Below are 24,528 nucleotides of genomic sequence, written 5' to 3'. Positions count from 1 at the left end.
ACCCCTACTCCCCAAAACCATATAGACCTTGAGTAGCCCATGGCTCTGATACAGCATATCAAGTCCTTAAACTGAGTGTGGATTTTGGTTTGGTTTAACTTTTCTTATAGCTGATTTGATGATATATTTAGAGAAGTAAAGATAAATGCTCTTGATTGCAACCTATTAAAGACCTTCCTGGACATCAGTGATAAACTCCAAATCAAATGTTTTGAAAAAAAAAAGGTGGAATCAAAAGATACTACACATATTTTCATTTAACATTAAAACAAGCAAAATGTTTAATCTGATCCTCAACCTGCTTTCAGTAATGTTACCTACTCTTTCAGCATTTAGTACTTAGTATGTGCTATGTTATATATATATATATATATACACACACACACACATATACACACACACACACACATATGTCATAACACATAAAAGTTATATATATATATAACTTTTAAACCTGTATTCACAATGTACCAGCAATAATGGCCTTCCTTTTGTTTTTTTGTTTTTTTGTTTTTTTTGAGATGGAGTCTTGCTCTGTCAACCAGACTGGAGTGCAATGGCACGGTCTCGGCTCACTGCAACCTCCGCCTCCCAGGTTCAAGCGATTCTCCTGCCTCAGCCTCCTGAGTAGCTGGAATTACAGGCATGCGCCACCACGCCCAGCTAATTTTTATATTTTTAGTAGAGATGGGGTTTCACCATGTTGGTCAGGCTGGTCTCGAACTCCTGACCTCGTGATCCACCCACGTCGGCCTCCCAAAGTGCTGGGATTACAGGCGTGAGCTACCGCACCCAGCCAATGGCCTTCCTTTTCTTCCTCAAATACATCTACCTCATTCTTGTCTCAAAGTCTTTGAGGCCACGTTCCTGGCCTCAAGATTAGTTCTTTGGATGGAATGGCAATTAATGCCAGATCTTTCCCTGGTTGTCTGCTTCTCTTGATTCTAGGTCCAGCCATAATTTCACCTCTAATAAGTAGCTTTCAGTAATAACTATGCAAAAGTAACCTCCCCAGGTAGTTATTTCCTATCACATCTTCCTAGTTTATACTGTCATTGCATGTATCACTGTCTGAAATTTTCTCACTGATTAAGGAACTTGCCTTTTTTCTCACACTCTACCCAAAACTAAGATCCCATGGATCAGGAATATTGTCTATGTGATTCTCCAATATGTTCTCAGCACCTGGAACAAGGCCTGGCATTAATGAATCAATGAAGTAAGGAGGGAAGGAACTTTTACAGTTCACCTTCATGAAAGGTATTAACGTCTACTTTTATTTTTTTTTATAAATGTGGAATTTGAGGATAAAAGAGGTAACATAACATGCTCAAGGTCTCTCAACTTAATGTAAGTGACTTGTCTGCTCTTTACGCTATCCTGCTCTCCCTGCTATGGCTTCCATGTGGTTGGGTTAGCTGATGAAAACTTCTGGTAAACGTAATCTTAAAGGGAGGTCTACTAAAGATCAAAACAGATAAACTGAGTAAACAGCTACTCTCTTCTGCCAGACCCTTAAAACAAGCCCTGGGAATATTTATCTGGTGCTCTTTCTCCCTACATTTTAAAAGAATAATGAGGTCTACAATGTGTATTTCAATTATTAAACATCATCAGCTCAAATCAATAGGTCTTAATGGTGTATTGAGCTCATTTAACCAAAAACAACATTCGACCCCAAAGTTGAAGATTTAGGTTATCTTAGACAAAGTGCTCAAGAAGATTAGCTATTCAAAGCGGAGATTTACAAATGAATGCCTGAGAAGTTAACACCCATATTCCAGGCAGAGAGAATCAGGCATGGCTGTATTGTTATATCTAAAGCTGTGCTATTTAATAAGAGGGTTGGGGCATCTGTGAGTCCAGACTAAGGAAACATGAGTAGTCAGAATTTGTCTCTATCTTTCTAGCTCTGTGTAAGGAAGAAAATGACCAGAAAAGAGACAGAATAGCAATTATTTCTCAGTGGTGGAGACAAATCCATCAAGACAATTGACATTAAGTACTTTCTGTTCACTTTCTTCTTTATCATTCCACATTCCTCAAGTTTCTGATTATAACTTGGCTTTCTAACAAGGCAGAAAGAACATTCTGGTCTTTTTGACCACAATTAAAAATTCTCATTTTTTTGAAGAAAATATCTTAAATGCCTGGTTAGCATGAGTCTGTCCAAGGGAGAATGACCATCCCTATCTCTGTTAACAGGTGTAGACTTTGACAACTCAAGATTAGACTTTTGCACCTTCAACCTTGGCGGCCTACCCAAGTGCTACCTTGCTGATCTGTTCTTCACCTGACTTCTTGCTTCTGTTGACACCATCGCAGAAAGATTGTATTCTACAATCACAATACAGACCTGGAGCAAGGAAGCTCAGAACATTGGAGAAAAGAGTAAAAGAAAATCCACTCTGTGGGTGTGTGTTTGTTGGGGGGGGTCTTCCTTTTTCTGTTTTAAGACAGAGATTAGAGAGATGGATCAAAAAGAAGGACTCTACATTGTTAGTTTGGTCACATTCTTAGATGAATTATGAGAAAAACGATTATCGTATGCCAATATTTTTGATTCAGTCATACTCTACTAAGACAATTGGGAGTGGGTGAAAAAGTAACACATAAGGGTCAATTTATATGGGTTAATGTTCCACTGTTATTTTTACTGATCTAAATGCTCTTTTACTTTTCCAAATAAATGTCTGCAATACTACTTTGAGCAACTGCATCCACCCACTCTTGATTTTGGTGTTTCCTCGGGGCACGACCTAATACAGTTATAACTGCGAACTTTTACACAGATGTTCAAAATATAGAATAACTGTGCATCATTAAGAAGCAGTAATACTTACCATGGGTATAGAAACATCTGTGATATAACAGAAATTAGGTTTTCATTTTAATGCCTTTGGTCTCTTGGAAGAAATGTTTTCCAAAGTTAAAAACAAAGTCTATATCATTAGTTTATTACTTTTTCACACCTCATTGTGCTGCAGGTACAATGCATCATGTCTAAAACATGTGATTCTTTTTCTGGTTTTCTTGTCACAAGTCTTGTCCCCAGTTAAGAATGCTATTTTTCAGTTTCTCTATTTTTTCTTAAGTAGGAGTTTATAGAACTTCCTTAAAACCACTTATTGCATAATACATAGAAAAACATGTATAAAAGAATCCCCTCATCTTATCTGGAATGATTATCTTCTTAAATGATCTAGCCTCTCATGTTAATCTTCAAGGGACATTTTCATCTTTGTAGCTACTACTTGATTCCCCAAATCAACTCACAATTACATTTATAGATTTCAATGCTGGGTATCTAAACTAAATACAACTACATTATAAGGAATATATATGTATATATACAGTAGATATATATATACACACATATATATTTATATCAGAGTTAGAGATATACATAACAAATATTGACCAGCATCCTATTTTCCTAAATATGTTTGTTCTCGTAACTTTTCTAGTATTTTTACCCCAAGACCTATATTCGCAAACAGGTACACATAGAATTCAAGAACTATCTTCATATGTTAATTTTGATGTCATAAATATTTAATAAGAATTATGGGGTGCTATTAACTTGTCTTATTGCTTTTAATGTTAGAAAATCTATATAATTTTAGACTGAAGAATGAAGAATAAAAACGTATCCAAAGAGAAAACTTTTAAATATTTTTTATAATGGATATGGATATGTGTTTATGCATCAAATGGTCGACCTTGTTGATAATTATTACTGGCATTATTTTCACAAAAATGGATGTCCTTTTTTGTTTTCAGGATCTACTAACATTGATTAAAAGAAGTTTGCATACGCAACTTATTCACATTGCTTTATTTTTTTGTTATTGTTGGTGGTATTGTTTAATTCACACAAAAATGTATTTCAAGTCATCACATCCTTGCATTTAACCAGAGAAAGAGTAATCTTGAAAGAAAACATTTTACAAACTGGACACATACCCTGTTTATTTTCTCTGAAAGTTGCACTCCATAAAGCAAGTCCATTTTTTAAACCTTTCCCAATATTATACAAAAATATTCTTATGCAAGTAATAAACTTATCTTTAAACATCCAACTTCTTGAAATTGAAAGCAGTCACACCAAAAGTTATCATGGTTAATTTTTAATCTAAACATAGAACACCTGTGCTTATACAAACTGCTGTTATCATGTGCTCATATACTCTTGACATGGATCTGGTAAATATACTCTGCCGTTATGCATTAAATTCTGTAAGAAAGGATAATCAGCGCAGAACTTGCCTATTTCTAAACAATGTTCTTTAACCATCCTCATCTTATTTGTTTATATATATAATTTCTTTTTGGAAAAAGATTTAAGGCAAGTGCAATTAAAGTTACAAAATCACTATCTCTATTGCTAACATGTGCAGCATTCATATTTAGTGACTGATCTCCTTCCCTCTTAAACATGAAAGTACAAATGCTAAGTGTGTTATACTTGCTACAGTCAGCTATATAGTCTTATCTACAAGCCGAAGTTAAAATCTTTAGAGCTATCAACACAAAATTACACTTCTCCAGCACTACACCACCAGAAATCTCTGCTATCTCCTTCCTCTGATTTCTCAACCATGTCCAGTTTTCTCATAAAGATACACAGTCATTCAGATGCCCATTTTGAAGATGACTATGAATACAAGGTCACCTCATGGTGCAGAATACTTAAGGTGTAGTACTTTTAAGATCACCAGTTGTACATTTACTTAATTCTATTGTGTTTCTATTTCACATCAGTGATGGCACAGATTCTGTAAAGAGGACTCTAAAAATAAATCTTATCAGTAGCTGTATTTCTAAAGTTAGGCTTTGCTGAGGACATGTTATTTGCTGAGGACGTAATTTAAATGGAATCTGAAAAAAAAAGTCATTTCACAGCCCTGGAAAAATAAAATTGTCTAAAAGATAGGAAATCCATGGTAATAGCTTTGGTGCTTTCACAGGCTTTTCTTATGATAGTTGCTGAGTGCAATACCTCCTCAATTCTTTATAAATAAATTATTCAGGGCTACCATGTAATGGAAAAAGTAGAAAATAGAGACAATCATAGAATTTTTATGGGAGAAGTAAGAATGAGCTGACTCTTTTCTCTAAGATAAAATGCATGTCCTTAAAGAAAAGTTAGTTCAACAGAAACCTGGGTATTTATTTTTAGCCTGTGCAAAAAGGATTCATTGGGTAATTTCCTGATGGAGTGCATTGCCTTGGGAACTCATAGCTGTTTATTTAATGTAGCACATATACTGATTACGCTTATTTAAATGTATTGATAATGTGCATTTTTCATTTCACAGTGCGTACACATTACACATGGATGCACACATGTACACCAATTTAGCACACTAAATGCTTCTCGTTGTCACAGTTGATGATTCTGAACTGTTGTTGTCCAGAATACATTCTGAAAAGAAATCAAGCTAAATTGGTATATTGTCTTTTTCAGTGTAGTGTAGAAATATCAAAGGCTATGTGTCACCCAATAAAATCTACTGTCGAATATTATTTTTTGAATGTTCTAGTGTTATAAAGCCCCAGATGGTAAGAAGGCCTACAGTGACTGTGGAAGTCACTAGTTTATGAGTGGGAGTTTTAGAAACTTAAAGCCAACTCTCCAGAAACTCTTTGATGTGGCTACTCTGTGAAGGATGTATAAGAATATTTTTCGCTCAACTAACAACAATCATGTCCTTGAAATATGTATTAATACTTAGAAACAGTGACATGATTGGTTCATGAGAATCTTACATCAAATAATACATTCTCCTTAAGAAACACAAGGTAACAACCTCAACTCTGGTATGTCATTTCAGGCAAAACAAGGAGTCTAGAGATCAAAATTAGCCCAGTAAAATAAACATATGTGGCTGGAACTGTATTGTCAGAGTAAGCGATTGAAGGATAAAATAAAGAACCAACTGGTTTGTCATCGTTGTGTAGGTTGTCATTTTGCTGAAAAAATGCAAGATAATGCATTTCAATGATCATCTCACGTAGAATTAACTAAATTTATTGGCACTGAAAGAATATAGCCTTGTATTTTATGACATTTACTAGAATAATGCTCCCCAAATTACATGATTGTAAAAATTTCCTGGAGTTCAATTGTTTTGGAATGTGAGCCAGGAACTCATTCATGCTTTTAACAAATGCTATAAGCGATTCTTATGCTAAGCAACATTTGAAAACTCTTCATGAGCATTAATCTTTTGATGAATTGATTGTTAACTTGAGTAAAAATAATTGTTAATTAAGTCCAACTAATTTAACTAATTTGATATTTGTATATTTATTTTCACACAAATATCTTTGGCATTCCTGTCAAATTTTGCTATTTTTAAAAAATAAAAATAGAAGCTATAATAGACTTGTATTCTCTCAGAAGGGAGATGTATTGTTATTTAACACTTAACTGTTAATTACCTTCTTTTTTTTTTTTTTTTGCTAAATGATACAATTACTTTTTTTGAAGCCACATATTCCATGGCAAAGCTGAACTCAGCTTTCTTAACTAATTCTTTTTATTTTCCTCTTCATGAGGAATTCTCAAAGTGTAATTTTCTATAGTTCAGGTTTTTTAAATCAAGAAGACTTCATCATGAGTTCTGATTAACAATTTGGGAGGAATTATTTAAAAAGGAAGACCTAGTTTATGGTGATATTTATCTGCTGGAGTCTTGAATTTCGCATTCCACAGAGTGGCAGCATTTTTAATTACAGAAACAAGGAATCCTGCACCTGTGTTTTTCAGAGTGGTCTGTGGGCCTTCACATTAGCATCACCTAGAAACTTGCTAAGCAAATATATTTTGTGCTCCACTTCAGTCCCACTGAGGCTCAATCTGAATTCCCACTTTTAACAAGCTTTCCAGGCACTTCTTCTGGTGCCTAAAATTTGAGACCCGCATCGTTGGATAGTTTTCAGCTCTGGATGTTCGGTGGAATCACGTGAAGAGCTTACTTAAAAAATGCTAACATTAGGTACAAAACAAGACTGCTTGGTTATGTCTGAATATTTGGGGCTCTGGGACTTTTTAAACCTTCCCAGGTGATTCTAAGTGAATCTAGGACTTCAAATTATTGTTAATAGATCCCTTAGAAGGATGCTATGAATTATTTCACCCCTCACCAAATCTTTATGTCACAGTATCAAGCATGCCAAAGTTATTATTTCTGTTCATACATTTGAATATTTAGTAATACAATTTCTATTTCATTTAGGAAAAGTATACTGAGAAATGGATCTTAGTTCAGCCTGAGACCACCTAAGAAATGATTTGCATTCTGAGCCCAGTTTTCTTTTCAAGTTCATAATTGTTCTTTATTGCCAAGAACAATATTGTTCCTTTTTATTTTTTATTTTTTTTATTTTTTGCTAAATGGCAGTACAATTACTTTTTAGAAGTCACATATTCCATGGCAAAGCTGGATTCAACTTTCTTAACTAAATTTATAAAGAACAATATTGTTCTTTATTGCCAAGAACTATAGAAGTAGGATATTTCTTTGCTTAATTTAAACCAGTTATTGATTTTCATAAACTTATAGTGCTATCATTTATGCTGGCTTTGTGTGTTTTTCTTTTCTGTTTTTTGAGATGTTTCACCTTTTATTAGTAACTGTTTGTTTGTATATTTATTTATTTATTCAAGAGGTTAGAAAATTGGCCTAAATTTTTCCATAAACCAGTCATTCACAGTCCTGATGACTTTTGCCATATGTCACCTTTCCTAGAATATTATTTATCTATGTTTTAATTTAAATAATGATGCATATATTATTCTACTATGTAAGTAAAACTATTAATAGTATCCATAAGGTCTTGAGTTTAATGCACTTAAGTTTTTAAAAATTACTGGCAATTTTTAAATCAAATACAGAGCTACTCAAATAATAATCTCCCTCTGTGTACCGTCAAAACCCAACTGACATATCACTGAGGATAAAAATATCTAATTTAGTCACACAGTTAAATTATTAGTCAAACAGTTAGCTAAATTGAGATGTTCTCTATCCTTCAGAATCTTACTAAACCCTTCCCCACACACACATCTGGGTTCTGCAGTACCTACATTGCCTTAGAACGGTGACACCAGGCATTAAGCCTCAATAGAAAATGCAATCTTAAGGAATTTGTTTTAGTTACTCTTACAGGCCATATATAAATGCTGAAAATCCCACAGCAATAAGTGATTGTGTCACCACAATTATGATTTTCTTATTTTTTTTCTCATTCTGTTTCTATTTTGCCCATAAATATAGAGCTGATATTAATTAGGAATCTCTGGAGATAGGATGTCTTATTAATATCAGTTTTCCTTTTCTTTTCTTTTTTTTTTTTTTTTGAGAAGGAGTCTTGCTCTGTCTCCCAGGCTGGAGTGCAGTGGCATGATACCAGCTCACTGAAACCTCCACCTCCGTAATAGTTCAAGCGATTCTCCTGCCTCAGCCTCCTGAATAGCTGGGATTACAGGCGTGCACCACCACACCCGGCTAATTTTTGTATTTTTAGTAGAGATGGGGTTTTGCCATGTTGGCCAGGCTGACCTTGAACTCCTGACCTCGTGATCCACCCACCTCGGCCTCCCAAAGTGCTGGCATTACAGGCGTGAGCCACCGCGCCCAGCCAATGGCCTTCCTTTTCTTCCTCAAATACATCCACCTCACTCTTGTCTCAAGGTTTTTGAGGCCACATTCCTGGCCTCAGCCAGCCTCAGCCTTCCAAAGTGTTGGGATTATAGGTGTGAGCCACCGTGTCCGGCCCCATATCAGTTTTTTAACCACTTGTCAATATTACGAATGTAATTAAAATTCCTGAGAATTTATGTGTGTGTCTGAAGTGCACAAACAATCCCAAACTTTCTTCAACTATAGAGGTTTCTCCTGATATTTTGAATAATGGGTCATATGCTATAATATGATTCGCAATTTAAAATATACTATGCAAATTATACACTGATTCATGATCCTTATAACATTTTATTTTTTCAATAGAGTTTATTTTCTCACATGTAAAAATCCTACTGAGGTAGAAATGGCTTTAAGAAAGTTTAAATATGTTAATTACTTTGAAATCCAATCTAAAATAACCTTATGGGGGCTTTTGGAACTATTTAAATTTTCTTAATGATTTATGTCTGCTTCATCTTTGATAAGTATTTCTTAAAAGGCTGTTTCTTTAAGATATGCATTCTGCTTAAACAGCTCATTCATTCTAAGAGGCTTGTGTTTGTTCACTTGTTATGCTTATGATGGAAAGATTTACCACCATTCTCCTCCTCCCAAATAAAATAAATAATAAGGTTATTTATCTTAAACTTAAAAAGTAAGGCCAAAAACATTTCCCTTTAGGATTGACTGTGTACTTCAAGTAGATGCAAACAGAGTAGAAAACCAAGATGATTAAAGATCTTGGTCACTTTAAAAGGTTACCTGAGGGGACTTTATTTTAAGGTTATTATGTGAGTAGTACCTTAAAAAGAAAGGAACAAAATACCTGGGGAGCAAGAAGGAAGGAAAGGAAACAGCAAAGAAGGACTCACATGTTATCATTCCTTTCATTTCTGTTTCTCAAATAATTTTAACAAATAGATAAAGGGACAAATGTGGAATTTAACCTTGAGAAAACCATTAAGGTGATAATGACTTTTAAGTTACTGAGTTACTGATTCAAACCTCTCCTTAACCCAGTAGTGAAGAAAAAAAGAGAAATTGTAAATGGGCTTGATTTTTAAAGAAGGTTTTTCTTTTCTTTTTTTCCAGCCAACTGGGCATTCTTAAATCTCTTTCTTCACCATCACAATAGGAATTAGGCCTAAGAATTATAAGTTTATACAGACATAAACAGAGAGGGAAGGAAAAGTTTAACAAGAGTTATCAAATTAACAAACGTACTTACATATGTTCCAACAACACATTATTTAATTTATTTTCATCTATGATCAGGTAGAAACCAGAAGAAACATTTGTAGCTTAATAAATAATTTAATTTCTTGAATTTCTATGTAACATATAAATTTATTTTTACAGGATATATAGAGAGCATACTCATAGAGAGCAACAGACTTATGAAACGACTATAAAACACAAATTATAATTTGAGTTTAAAATTTCTCATTTTTACACTTGTATTTGTCTATTTTCCTATTGCTAGTCAAAGCAAAACCAAATATATAATTGTAAGTATTCTAAGAAAAAAAGGAGCGCCTCCATCACCTACGCATGAGTTACATACATTCTAGATTGTACAAAATCAAGAGGGTAGGCAAAACTAAAGGGAAACACTATATAAAAATGCACTTTTTACTGACTGTTGAACAGATCTGAGAGTGTCTAAGTTTCAAATATGACTTGAACACCAGCAGAGGAAAATGACTCCATCAATTTTCCTATTTGGGTTCCCTCAAACTCTGAAACTGTAAAAGTTTTTGCAGTTCAATAGCAGATTATGTGAACATACCTCCACTACTTTGGTGGGAAGAATACACTAAGGATTCTAGTTAAGAGGAGCATATACTGCAAGGAATATGGACAACGACCCATGTATCCTAACATTAAGATGTCTTCATCCCAGTTGAGAATTAACCTAAATGGTCACATCTGATCTCCCCAAATTTAATCTCTCATTGACTAGTAAAGATAGATCCAAATTACTTTGCCACATTTTCATGCACTATGTAATAATGTCATTTCACATTAAATCTTTTTTTAATGACACAGCATGCCCTTTGAAACTTAATGTTATCTGGATTATGAAGGTTAAAATTTACACATCAATATTACATGTAATATTCTCAAGTTCATGTGCAGTTTTTCCGATTCTATTCATTTAGTAGTGGAGAGAACATAGTGTAATGATTTTTTAAGAGTGATTGCCTTTGTTAAAAAGAGAATGCGCTTCAGACTTACAGACCATGGGGGAATGCATCAATGAAGATAGTGAATGGTAGAAAAAACAATAGTACTTTACTTACTTTAATGAAGAATTCAGAAACATGAGTTTGTCAGTGGACCCAGAGGCTATTTAGAGAAAAATTTTCCAATGAGCAGGAGAAATACACACACACACACACACACACACACACACACGAAGACTTGTTTTACGTTCTGAGCCTGGAAGGAAGAAATGATACTTGATAGAGGATTGGAATTGAGCTCCAATTTTTTTACATCCAAAATGACATCCATTTTCTATGAATGTGATGGAAATTTGATGATGATAAGGCACATTCCTTTAGGATTAGGATTAACTCATCATCATCATATCGTCCTTCTCTTGCTTTATTCAAATTTAGTTAGATCTTACACCTCCTTGTGACAGTATCTCAATTTCTTAACAGAGAATAACCTTTCACCTTGCTACCAATCACAAGTAAAAGGTAAAACTTAGTAACTACTACCTAACTTTATTCTCAAAATTCTTCATATTCCTCCAAAGTCATATCATAAGTTATGAAACTGGCAAAACCATAATTGCTGAAAATCAAATATATAGCCACTTCTAAATCTTTGCATAAAAAAACTTGGTGGGATTTTCTTTTTTTTAGAAAAACATGTCAAATGTTTATTTCTTCTTTTCCCGTACGGGTGAATTCTTAGTTATGTTGTAGGAAAAATAATTAAACATAAATCCCAAATAAATTTACTGAAACAAGACATCATTGTCAAATTACATAATTTCACATTCACCCCAAACTATTTTTAGAATGGGTGAAGACATGAGTAAGATTATCACAACAATGATAGCCAATTAGTTTTTATGTGAGCATGAATTATTTGTCATCATACAAAATTTTTGTTTACAGTATGCTAGGTCTCCCACAAAGTCAGGCCATTTTGGAAGGAGACATGTCTCTAGTAGAACACCAATTATCTCCCGAGTTTTTATGAATGAAGGTAGAGAGTGGTAGACAAAACAATGCCTGCAAGATATGTGGGTTTATCTGAATATCAGTTTCTGAGAAAACCTTCTAAATCCAAACACCAGTAGCTTTTTAGGTGATAGATATCTTGAGACTCACACCCAGACAAACACCGTTTTGCACACATTAACAATTTTATCTGGAACTTCAAGGGCTTTGTTATTTTATTCCTTTTTATAGACCCAAGGTACCCTTGAACCCAAGATTAAGATCTGCTATTAAGGATAATCAAACTTTGATTATTGGTTACCTTCTTTGTTCAGAACAATAAAGTGTAAAGGATTCATGATAAAGCAAGGAATAGCCTCTGCTTCCATTGACAAGCTTCTCCTTTTAGGGATTCTAGTTGCATCACCATCTTTTGGTAATAATTGTATAAACTGTTAGAAAAGTTCCTCAGCAACAGGGAATGTGTGTCTGTCTGTAGATGGGATTACTAACCTATTTAATAATATTTCACCTTTATTAATCAGCTATGTCAAAAATAAGATTAATGACCAAGCAAGTTCAGATCAGAGACAGGAAGGGATTTTCCCCTTCTATGTCTGTGTATTCTCTTACTTCCAGTCAGTCATTTCATTTGTATAATGCTGATGCTATCCTTTGAATTTCAATATGCTTTCTTCTGGGACTAATGATACAAAACTTAACCTAATAAATAAAGAAATTAATCACAAGATTAAAAAAAATACTCCTTAGAAAAAAGAGAACTAGGGCATCATTCCAGAATCCAAAAATAATTCACAAATGTATGAATCGATGTTTTCCTAGAAATGGTGATCTTAATTTATATAAACGATATCTGAAAAGTTAATGACTATTCTAGGATAAACAAGATTACAGTTTAGGGGTTGGCTCTCAGTTAATATTTGTTCCTGTTATAAAATGCTAGATAGTAATGAAATATGGAAGAAACCAGCCTCTATATTTTAAGATTAAGCTGATAGGGTCCAAATACATATACTATGAAGAAAGTAATAATCACAAAGTGGTTTACTGTTTGAGCAATCGAGTGTTTAGCTATAGAAATATAGTAGATTCAGGTCTCTTAACTCATTATGTCTCAGATTTGTTTCATAGAATTGATCTAAACTTAAATCAGCTGTCTACATGAGATACAAATGTCTTCTCTGCCCACAGGAGACCTAAGGAATGGAGTACAAATTAAATAAGCAAAAGTTTGAGCACCAGAATAAGGGGTAGGATGCTCATAAGCAGCAAGTAGAGGTTACACTAAAGAACCAGATGATCTTTAGAATCCACAACGTGTCGTTCAGAGCTCGAGCGGCAAATTATGAAAAACAGGCAATACCAAACATCACATATGTCCAAGTCTGGAAGTCCATTCTCTCCCCCAGCTTGGCTAACATATTCACACTTTCAACTGTGTTTTTACAACTAGAATATTCTCATCCCCCACAGCCCCGACTGAAAAAAGCGAAGGATGAAACCTAAGCACTAGGGGACATCGATTTTTTTCTTTTTATTGTGAGTTCTAACAGAACTTTTGTTAAACACAGAGCACGTGAACACATGACAGTTTCCTTCATTTGTTCTCACATGGAGCTGATAGAGGAATACTTGGGAGGAATGTTTCTAAAGCCATAGATAGCCTCTTTTGCATTTATTTCATTTTTTAAATATGACAAAGCATTAGAGGAAAAAGAAGTTTCATAAGTTGTGAGAATATCAAATATTACCCATCAATCCCTGAATCATGCTATTCAAAGTGCTTAAATCTACACTAAAAAGAGAACAAAAAATGTACTCCCAATGCAGCTAAATTAATGCCTATGGATGCCTAAAATATGACTGTGGTCTGATTACTTCCTCTACATTTATTCCACACTTCCATCGTGCACTGAAAAGAAAAATTAAAAAACAAAGAGATAAATGAGGCCATTGCCATGTTTACAGTTTTCTGAGCACTGGGGGGAGTTTGGAATCCAGTCCAATGAGGTACACTGCCACCAGTCCCTGACAGCTGTCCATAGTACAAAGTAAACAACGGCCTTCTCAGATTCTGAAAATAACCCAATGTGCAAAGCTGACCTTAAAGTTGTATGTGTCCTTGCAGCTTCAGTTCTGGTTTGTGAAAATGTGACACAGATCCAAGGGGAGAGCACGGGAATAAAGAACAGATTGTAGAGAAGGACCCAGGCGAGTTGTCAGGGAAATAAACATTTTTTTAAGCAAGTAATAATCAATGCACATCCCAAGGCTCCTTTACCTTGTCACACAGATACTGAGAACTTTTCATTGTTCCAAATGCTTATACTTCTTCCTCATATATTTGCAAATTAATCTCACCTTCCCCAATGAACCCCATTGCAGTTTACACTTTTGTGTGTGTGTGTGTGTGTGTGTGTGTGTGTGTGGCCACCTTACTATTGTGACCAAAGTGTAGAATTGTTTTCTCATTAAATGGTGGTAGGAATAAAGCAAACATACAATAGTCACTACACAGGCCCACAGATGATGACTGGGAGGAGAGTTCCTACAATGAATCACTAAATTAATATATAAGTTCTATTATCAGTGTTTTTATCACATTGATTTTTTTAAAAACTAAAAGCTACATAGGTAATAGTTCCTTTTAACAACTCTGCCCTCTGCAGATTCCTTTGTGATTGATTTTGCATCAACCTTCACATGAATATGAATTAGCTGCTTATGTCATTGATTTCAAACATAAAGCTAAATGGTAAGGGATGAATTTCTTGGGAGCATCAGCTTTCTGTTTTCTGAAAGATAGAATTACATAGCTAAAATAAAGCAAATTCTTTATACAGTAAAATTAATTATTTTAAATACTTTCTGATCTAATTTAAAAACTATTTTGTATAAATAATGTTTATTTTGAAAATACTGATCTCTGTTGGTATTCATATGTTTGACCTCCTGAGTTCTTAAACACCTTGATATTAATAAATTTTGCTTATGTTCACAAACTGAAACCACTTAATTCTTAATGTAGTGTTGAAAATTAAATACAAGCGAGTTAACATTTAATTACAAGGGGGTCGCACAAGAAGTTTCACAGATTTTCTCTGACTCTTTAGAAAATAACATTTTGTATAATACAAGGTGACAAAACATTTGATGACACATCCTGTCCTTCCCTTTGGTTTGGAAGCCTTCAGTGTAAATTTCATTTTGACTTGCGTTGATTCACTCTTTTGAATTAACTTGCCTGGCATTTGCACATAATCTCATTTGCAGAGAAATTATAGAGGGAAAAGAGGAAGTAGAATATTAAACAAAAACAGCCACAAACACATTCATGCCTTTCCAGAAAGTGATCAAATATAGGGCTTGAATTTTTTTTTGTTGTTGTTTTTTTTGTTTTTTTTTCTTTTTTTCGTTTTGTTTTGTTGTTTTTATATATATTTATATTTATATATATATGTATATATATATAAGGGTACATCAACTCATTTAAAAAACGGAAATAACACTCTTCCCCAATTTCATGCCCTTGATCTTCTCTTCTTAGCACTCTGTAGTGGTCACTGTGAAGTGATTAGCACACCTTTGGGTCTAGAGTGTATTCTGAAGAGCAGTGACTTAAATGTTAAGACAGTTAGACCCGCCCCCACCCCTCCACAGAGTTTACACATCATGCTGCCGTTAGAAAGGTAGAGGTGGGGAATGAGGTGGGACAAGGAAGAGATTCAGGGCTCTGACTGGTGGGGCCCTCTTATGAACAAGTGTTCTTCTCATCTTTTTTTTTTTTTTTCCCCCAAATGGCAATGCTGGCATTTGTTGCATTGTTCTCTGAAGACCGATGTGGCCCAGTTGATCCTAGGCAGAACCCGAGAAAGAATCCGGTGCTCCTTGTCCCATTGGATAGATTTGTCCAAGCACCCCAAGGAAATGTTAAAAGCAAAGTAAAACTTTAAAAAAGGAAATAAAATAAAAACCCATTCTAAAACTAAACTAATGAAGCAAAAAAAGGGTTTTCTATCTACACATCAGTCTCTTCTTTAAAAAAAATGTAAATTTACAAATTCCAACGACATATAAAACAAAGTCAAAAAATGTAATGGTAAAAGACATGGTAAAACAGGAGGACACTGATGCTACAAAGAAATTCCAAAAAACATATGTACAAGACCCTGTTTTTCCTCGTGTTCTAGAGATTGTAATGCATGTTTTTTTTAACAGCAGCAGTCGAGGATTTAGTTCCAGGCACTGGACTGCAGATTCCACTCAAGCTCCCAGGGACGGGATGCCCCTTGCTTTTCTGTCACCAAATCACACTGGATATACTGGTCTCCCTTGGCAACAGCGGCAGGATGGCACTGTTTGTGTGGGCCTCATCTGGATTCTGCTCTCTGCTCGATTTTGTCTGTGGCCGCTGCCCGTTGATGAGTGTCATAGGGATGTTACAGTAGGTATGCTGATTGCCTATGGAGGTAAGAGGCAGGGTGCCGGTAGGAGGTACGTCATACTCATAGCTTCGGTAGTAGTGTTTCTGACGCATTTGTGAATGGTACGTGTTGTGAAAGGTAGAACGGAGATCTGGATGGGCAGTGGCTAGAGCGGTGGAGGTGGCTGCGGCCATGGAAATGGCCGAGACAGTCTGCAGCTCCCCAAAAGGCCCTTGCTCACTGACATCTAAAGCCTGCTCATGTGTAATGGGTTCTATCCTCTTAAAAGGCATTTCGTACTGTAAACGTTTCCAGAACTTAGAGTTCAACTTGTTGCATTTTGGTCCATGCCATTTAATGACCGTCAGAAGCTTGATGGTGTGCTTGAGGGCCTCCACCTCCTGGTAGTTCATAATTCCTCTCAGTTCACTGCATTCAATTAGAATCACTTTAATTTCTCCAGTCACAAGCATATTTCGAAGTCTGGTTTCCAGCTCAAAGATGCTCCAGCCCCTTCTAACTACGTAATTTGGGGTCATGACAATAATCAGCCGCTTGCTTTGATCTACACATCTTGCCACATCTTCAATGTAGGCTACAAAAGATAAAAGAGTGCATCAGAATGAGTGAATGGAAAATTTGGTCCAGAAAGTCCTAGTAGATTCTCTTTCAGAAATTAAATGAAAATAGTTCACTGAATAGAGTTTGGGACTTGCTTCTCCTAACGTCAGCAATATTTTTTCCTGGTACAAATCTCTCATTTGGTTTCTTTCAATGTCAAGGCTCACAAAATGAGATGCTTTATACAGTAATGGAGTATCTTCTCTGAGCTAGCAAAAATTAAATTTCATGTGAACACACACAGACATTTCTTTCTAGGGAAACTAACAGATACAAATTTTGAAGTAAAGAACCAAACATTAAAATTCCATGAAAAAGTGATGACTGCACAGACACTCACATGAATATGCACACTCTCAAATGAAAACATTAACTTACTTCCAGTTGGGATTAAATCTCTATCTGGTATAAACAACTTGTATCCATAATGCTTTTCAAGCATATCAGGTAGGATTTCAAGGGCAAAACGTTCTTCTTCCCCAGTCTCTTGATTCCACTGGTCAGGATCCACTTTGGTGTATGATAAATATGCATCATAATCTTTATTGTCTGTTAAAAAATTCCAAAGAAAAGTCGAAGTCACTACTCTACAAAGATAACAATAGGACATGAAAACATGCACGCTTTTTTCATAAACATCTCCAAATGTCCCATTTCTGAAAGACCAAAAAAGGAAGCCTTCATTAATTTTCGTTGAGTTCAATGATGTCAAATATTCTAAAACTAGTTTGGAGGTACAAAGGTTTATATTTTGATTTGTTGATGACGTTGTTGTTGTGAAAAAAGTAGGAGAAAAATCAATGAGAAGAGCAATGAAATGCAGACTTCCTTTTTTTTTTTTTTTTTTTTTTTGAGACACACTCTTGCTCAGTCGCCCAGGCTGGAAGTACAGTGGCGCGATCTCGGCTCACTGCAACCTCCGCCTCCCAGGCTCAAGCCATTCTCCTGCCTTAACCTCTCAAGTAGCTGGGATTACAGGTGCCCACCACCACACCCGGCTAATTTTTATATTTTTAGTAGAGATGGGGTTTTGCCATGTTGGCCAGGCTGGTCTTGAACTCCGGACCTCAGGCAATCCACCTGCCTCAGCCTCCCAAAGTGCTGGGATCACAGGCGTGAGCCACTGCACCCAGCTGAATTTCACCATTTTTGATCCACAGATCACAGAGAATCCTGATTGCTTGTAAAAGCCGTATGCTTGGATATCAGTATGCTCTTACTTTAAATGTTATTATGTTCAATTGATCCTACCCTTGGCCATTTTACCCAGTTGAAAAAAGAGAGAGAAAACGGCAACTGACTTAACTGTGGAGGAATGATTTTTTAGATTATGTGTGCTGTGTTGATTTTCTGTTGGGGAGAAAATCAAACCAAACTTGGGATAATTTTTTACTGGGAGTCAGTTCTTGCATATTGGGACTGAGAATATTATTAAAATGCATGATTATAAAAAGACATGATTTTTCTGGTCTCCACTCATCTTACACATAAAACATTGCCAAGTTATTTTTCATCATGCTAATCAGTTTGTTCATAAGAATGAAAAAGTAGAATGTAAATAAAAGAAACTTAGTTCTAAAATCTAATTTCTCTCCTTACTTTTCCCCCCTTTTTACATGAGAAAATTTTAAATGTTTGAGGACTACTATCATTTGTTATCTTTATCTTAATTTTTCTAATATAGCATCTCAGATTTCTCATTTGTTGTTTCTAAGAATAAGAAATAGACTATCCTCTGGATAGTCTTTCTTTCATCAATTTCTTTTTTAGACTAAGATATCAAGATTCATAGTTCACTTAAATTTTAAATACTGTCGATATGCTGAGTCTACCAATATCAATGTCTTCAGCTCTCTACTGCGCTTCCCTGATGATAGGCAGTGTATTACCTGATGATTAGATCAAGTTAAATTGAAACACTCATACATTTCAGAATAAAATGAACTCTGCATTAAGCATAGAACTTAAAATATTTGGGCTATAAAACATCAACGATAGAGGGACATTCCTGACCATTGTTCTGGGTGGCTTTGGGACAATCCTTTTGACTTCAAGGACACTAAAACTCACTTCCTGAGACTTATACATGTGTGTTAATTCCAGTAGTCTGATAACTTTGAGCTATCTAGAAATCATTCTATGATTATAACTTTTCAGGGCAAACTCAGAAAAGTGTTTGCTACATGTAAAGTTAACACAGGTATATAAGGCACTAACAACTCCACTATAGGATACCTGGAATAAAAACTTTAGCTATAGAAGAGTGTTTTAAAAAGCAGCTTTTAGGGGAAAAAAGTTTTAGAGAAACAATCATACCAAATGTGTCATATTTTGGCATTTCTTATATTCTTTAGGCAGGATATAGTTGTACATTCTAAAAAACAAAATCCAGTTTTCTCCAAAAATAATTATTATATTTGCTATAGCAAGGCTATATGCCCATAGGCCAGTACAATCTATAATTGTACCACTCATTGATGTAAACACTTTATTTTTTTTTTTTTTTTTTTTTTTTTTTTTTTTTTTTGAGACGGAGTCTCGCTCTGTAGCCCGGGCTGGAGTGCAGTGGCCGGATCTCAGCTCACTGCAAGCTCCGCCTCCCAGGTTTACGCCATTCTCCTGCCTCAGCCTCCCGAGTAGCTGGGACTACAGGCGCCCGCCACCTCGCCCGGCTAGTTTTTTGTATTTTTTTTAGTAGAGACGGGGTTTCACGGTGTTCGCCAGGATGGTCTCGATCTCCTGACCTCGTGATCCGCCCGTCTCGGCCTCCCAAAGTGCTGGGATTACAGGCTTGAGCCACCGCGCCCGGCGATGTAAACACTTTAGTTGAGTAAGGAATCATTTAAAAAAAAAAAAACACACACACAATAAAGCCAGTATATAAGTTAATATTTCATTAAAATACTCATTCATTAACTATTCACATGCATTACCTGTGAGATATTAAACTTTCTTTACAATATTGGTCATTAGTTTCTAGCCTAGTAGGAGATGCAGACAAATCAATAGTTCATTCCTAAGAGATGAATGTGTCACTAAGTGTAGTTCAGGAGTCACAGGCTAATGGCAGGACTCTTCAGGCCAGATTGTGGATTGTAGTATTATTTTGGGCATGTGCTATTTTCTTTCTGGTAATTTGTTCTTTTCCAGTTTGCCACAAAGTAGTGCAAAGTGTTGAAACTCCCCTAAATTGGGGTTGTGTAATAATTAGATCTTCGTTCATTGCCTCATGTCTTCTCTAGGCTTAAGATTATTTTAAAGCCATATCAACATGAACACCAGTCAGAACAGAGCATTCACAAATCAGAAGAGATGTAAACAACTGGTCCACCCATACTGAGAAATTTCAGATAAATGCCACCTTTGCTGACATAACATTATGTTTTTGATTACCCTGCTTCTTTCATGGAAACCTCTCTTCCAACCCATAAATACCGTCTTTCTGCAAGATGTTTTCTGCGGTCCACTTCATTTTTCTTTCAGCCCACTTTCCCTTAAAAATATCCTTTCCTTCCATAACATCAACTTCCATAACATCACTTCTGTGTAGATGCCTCCTCAATTTGGATGCATGATCCTGTTCTATTTCTCCTGAATTATGACAGTACCCCAATCCTACCTGTAACCTGAACACCTTAATTTGCATTTTCATCATGCACCTCACACTTCACATGCTCACAACACAACAAGCTTCCCATCTCAAGCTCTGTTCTTCATCTTTTATTACATTTTAATTTTAGTAACATAAAAATCTCATTTCTTTAATGTCAAAACTTCAGATGCATGTTCCACCTATCCCTTATCTTTATTAATGATCTCATTGCCATTCATTGGTACAAATCTATTGGATTCTATTTCCATCCTAGGTTAGGCTCTACTCATATCTCAGCTGTTATAGTTAGAGTGGTCTTCCCTTTCCATTTCTTTCTCCTTCTGGAGAATAGAGTCACCAAATTTACCTTCCCAGAGCTTACCACTGATCATGTGTTATGGTGGCTTAAAAATATATCTGTGTTGGCCGGGCGCGGTGGCTCAAGCCTGTAATCTCAGCACTTTGGGAGGCCGAGACGGTGGATCACGAGGTCAGAAGATCGAGACCATGCTGGCTAACACGGTGAAACCCCGTCTCTACTAAAAAATACAAAAAACCAGCCAGGCGAGGCGGTGCGTGCCTGTAGTTCCAGCTACTCGGGAGGCTGAGGCAGGAGAATGGCGTACACCCGGGAGGCGGAGTTTGCAGTGAGCTGAGATCTGGCCACTGCACTCCAGCCTGGGCGACAGAGCGAGACTCCGTCTCAAAAAAAAAAAAAAAAAAAAAAAAAAAAAAAAATATATATATATATATATATATATATATATATATATATATATATATATACATACACATATATATATATATCTGTGGCTACTCATTGTGTAAATAATCAGCAGCTGCAATTTTAGCTTGTTTTCCTTGAAGTTTAGTCTGATTTCCTCAGTTGGAAGCAATATTTTTCCCATGTATTATATGATTGTGCTTATATCTTATCTTCTCTCTTAGACTATGAGATCTTTAGCTCAGGTATGTGACCAGGGCTTAGTAGATGCTCAAGTTTATCAGTTGATGAAATGAATGAATGGCCTGTCATTTGGGCATCACATGACTCACACCCTGTAGCTAATTTTGAGATTTTTCTCAAGACCCTGATCATTTCTCAGGAGAGACTGCTTTGGAGATGTAGACTCCATGCTGCTCTGACTTCTGAAGGAATTACTGGGAGCTGTGGTTCAGAGTTTAGCAAGGCTCCTTTGGAATAGTCTTGAACTGTGGCTTCTCACCGTGATTCATGAAAAGACCTTAGGGTCTGTGTAAATGCCTCTAGGAAAGTGGTTTTCAGACTTGAGCATGAATGACAATCATTTGGAGGGCTGGGCCCCACCTCTAGATTTCTCATTCAGTAGGTGAAGAGTAAGTTCCTAGAATTTATATTTATAGCAAACTCTCAAGAGATGCTGCTGCTGATTGAGGGACCACACTTCGATAAACTGTTATAGAACAGGATATAGGCATGCAGAGGTCTCAATGACACAAACAACTGCAGTTATCTGCCAGGTATTTGACCACACCATCATAAAAACTAAACCTTGCCCCCTCAGCTCCATGATAGATGGTCCTAATACTTAGAGGAGATATATTCCCAATAAATAGCTGAGAATTCATGTTTTTATCAAAAAGGGGATAAATTTTTGCCTAGACTAATATATGAAGTAACCATATTAATCCTAAATGAAATTTAGGAATTGGTGCTATGACATCAGTTAGTTTTCTATTTCTTTATGTCATCTGGATGTATTTATAGCACTTAAGTTAATATCTCCCAGTTATAATGGAGTTGTTTCCAAGTAGATTATACTGTTCGTACAAAGCCTCTTTCAAGCATCTGCAGCACCATCCTCAAACCAATGGGACACTTGAGTGATATCTAATTTCTCTCTTTCTCCAGAGTCTGCATCAGTGCAGTAATGGGTTAGGCATTTATTTACCACCAGAAGCAAACCCATGATTTGAAAGTCGTCAGACTGGAAACAGAGTGCCAGATGCCATACTAAATTCAGGAATGTCTTTTGACTCAAAATCATATGGACTCTAAGGTGTCTTCCCTTTTTCAATTGCCAACTGTATATGCATCTTGGATAGTATGTCTTAGATTGTTTTGATATAAGTAAGAACATAAATTGACATATTTTAATGTGTATGAACTTCATGCGACTAGTGAAACTGTGAAAAGCTGACATTTTATAACCATGAAAAACTAAATTATGCTAATATTTTTAAAGGACAAGGCTAGGATAATTTAAATTCAACTTTTATTTATAAACAGCTTAAAAGTAGTTATAGGTTGGTATAAGAATCTATTTCTTATTCTGAGCTTTATTCTCAAAATCCTCTGTAATTTAAGCCATCAACTATAAGTCTGATCACAGCAGAGATGAAAAACAGCTGGTATACACACTCTTTGTAGTAATTCTTTATAATCTCAAATATAGTCATTAAGTTACTCTTTCCTATGACTTTCAAACGATGCTGGCAGATATGCTCCACCAGAAAACTAAAACAAAAAACAAACCAAAAAAACCAAAGATCCAATCATTCAACTAGTTGTTTGGTTACTTGAAGTCAATCAACAGGTCCAGCAGATATTTCTTCTTAAATTTAATTAACTAAAAACTTTGATGTTTTATAAAAACATTTCGAGAGGAAAGAAGGAAGTTTGGACTCTGTGGCGTTAACAAATAAAAACATGAATTTCTCTTTTTTTGTATTTTTTTAATTTATTTATTATTATTATACTTTAAGTTGTAGGGTACATGTGCATAACGTGCAGGTTTGTTACATATGTATACTTGTGCCATGTTGCTGTGCTGCACCCATCAACTCGTCATTTACATCAGGTATAACTCCCAATGCAATCCCTCCCCCCTCCCCCCTCAACATGATAGGCCCCGGTGTGTGATGTTCCCCTTCCTGAGTCCAAGTGATCTCATTGTTCAGTTCCCACCTATGAGTGAGAACATGCGGTGTTTGGTTTTCTGTTCTTGTGATAGTTTGCTAAGAATGATGGTTTCCAGCTGCATCCATGTCCCTACAAAGGACACAAACTCATCCTTTTTGATGGCTGCATAGTATTCCATGGTGTATATGTGCCACATTTTCTTCATCCAATCTGTCACTGATGGACATTTGGGTTGATTCCAAGTCTTTGCTATTGTGAATAGTGCTGCAATAAACATACGTGTGCATGTGTCTTTATAGCAGCATAATTTATAATCCTTTGGGTATGTACCCAGTAATGGGATGGCTGGGTCATATGGTACATCTAGTTCTAGATCCTTGAGGAATCGCCATACTGTTTTCCATAATGGTTGAACTAGTTTACAATCCCACCAACAGTGTAAAAGTGTTCCTATTTCTCCACATCCTCTCCAGCACCTGTTGTTTCCTGACTTTTTAATGATCGCCATTCTAACTGGTGTGAGATGGTATCTCATTGTGGTTTTGATTTGCATTTCTCTGATGGCCAGTGATGATGAGCATTTTTTCATGTGTCTGTTGGCTGTATGAATGTCTTCTTTTGAGAAATGTCGTACCTCAAAATAATAAGAGCTATTTATGACAAACCCATAGCCAATATCATACTGAATGGGCAAAAACTGGAAAAATTCCCTTTGAAAACTGGCACAAGACAGGGATGCCCTCTCTCATCACTCCTATTCAACATAGTGTTGGAAGTTCTGGCTAGGGCAATTAGGCAAGAGAAAGAAATCAAGGGCATTCAGTTAGGAAAAGAAGAAGTCAAATTGTCCCTGTTTGCAGATGACATGATTGTATATTTAGAAAACCCCATTGTCTCAGCCCAAAATCTCCTTAAGCTGATAAGCAACTTCAGCAAAGTCTCAGGATACAAAATTAATGTGCAAAAATCACAAGCATTCTTATACACCAGTAACAGACAAACAGAGAGCCAAATCAGGAATGAACTTCCATTCACAATTGCTTCAAAGAGAATAAAATACCTAGGAATCCAACTGACAAGGGATGTAAAGGACCTC

General features: G+C 35.7%; 1 protein-coding gene across 1 annotated transcript in view; it reads right to left on the bottom strand.

Moving 5' to 3' along the window:
* Positions 1–3,836: 3,836 nt before the first annotated feature.
* Positions 3,837–24,528, bottom strand: part of IL1RAPL1 (interleukin 1 receptor accessory protein like 1) — a 1,418,294-nt gene continuing 1,397,602 nt past the window's right edge. The window contains exons 10-11 of the mRNA XM_005593223.5: positions 17,317–17,487; positions 3,837–16,912 (exon numbers count right to left, since the gene is read on the bottom strand). Coding sequence (XP_005593280.1) covers positions 16,194–16,912; positions 17,317–17,487 — 890 coding nt within the window. The 3' untranslated portion in view covers positions 3,837–16,193. The remainder of the gene's footprint in view (positions 16,913–17,316; positions 17,488–24,528) is intronic.

The sequence above is a fragment of the Macaca fascicularis genome, chromosome X (assembly GCF_037993035.2).
Source record: "Macaca fascicularis isolate 582-1 chromosome X, T2T-MFA8v1.1".
Taxonomy (NCBI): Eukaryota; Metazoa; Chordata; class Mammalia; order Primates; family Cercopithecidae; genus Macaca; species Macaca fascicularis.
Note: the sequence above shows the minus strand (reverse complement) of the source record. Positions and strands in the feature narration are given on the sequence as shown.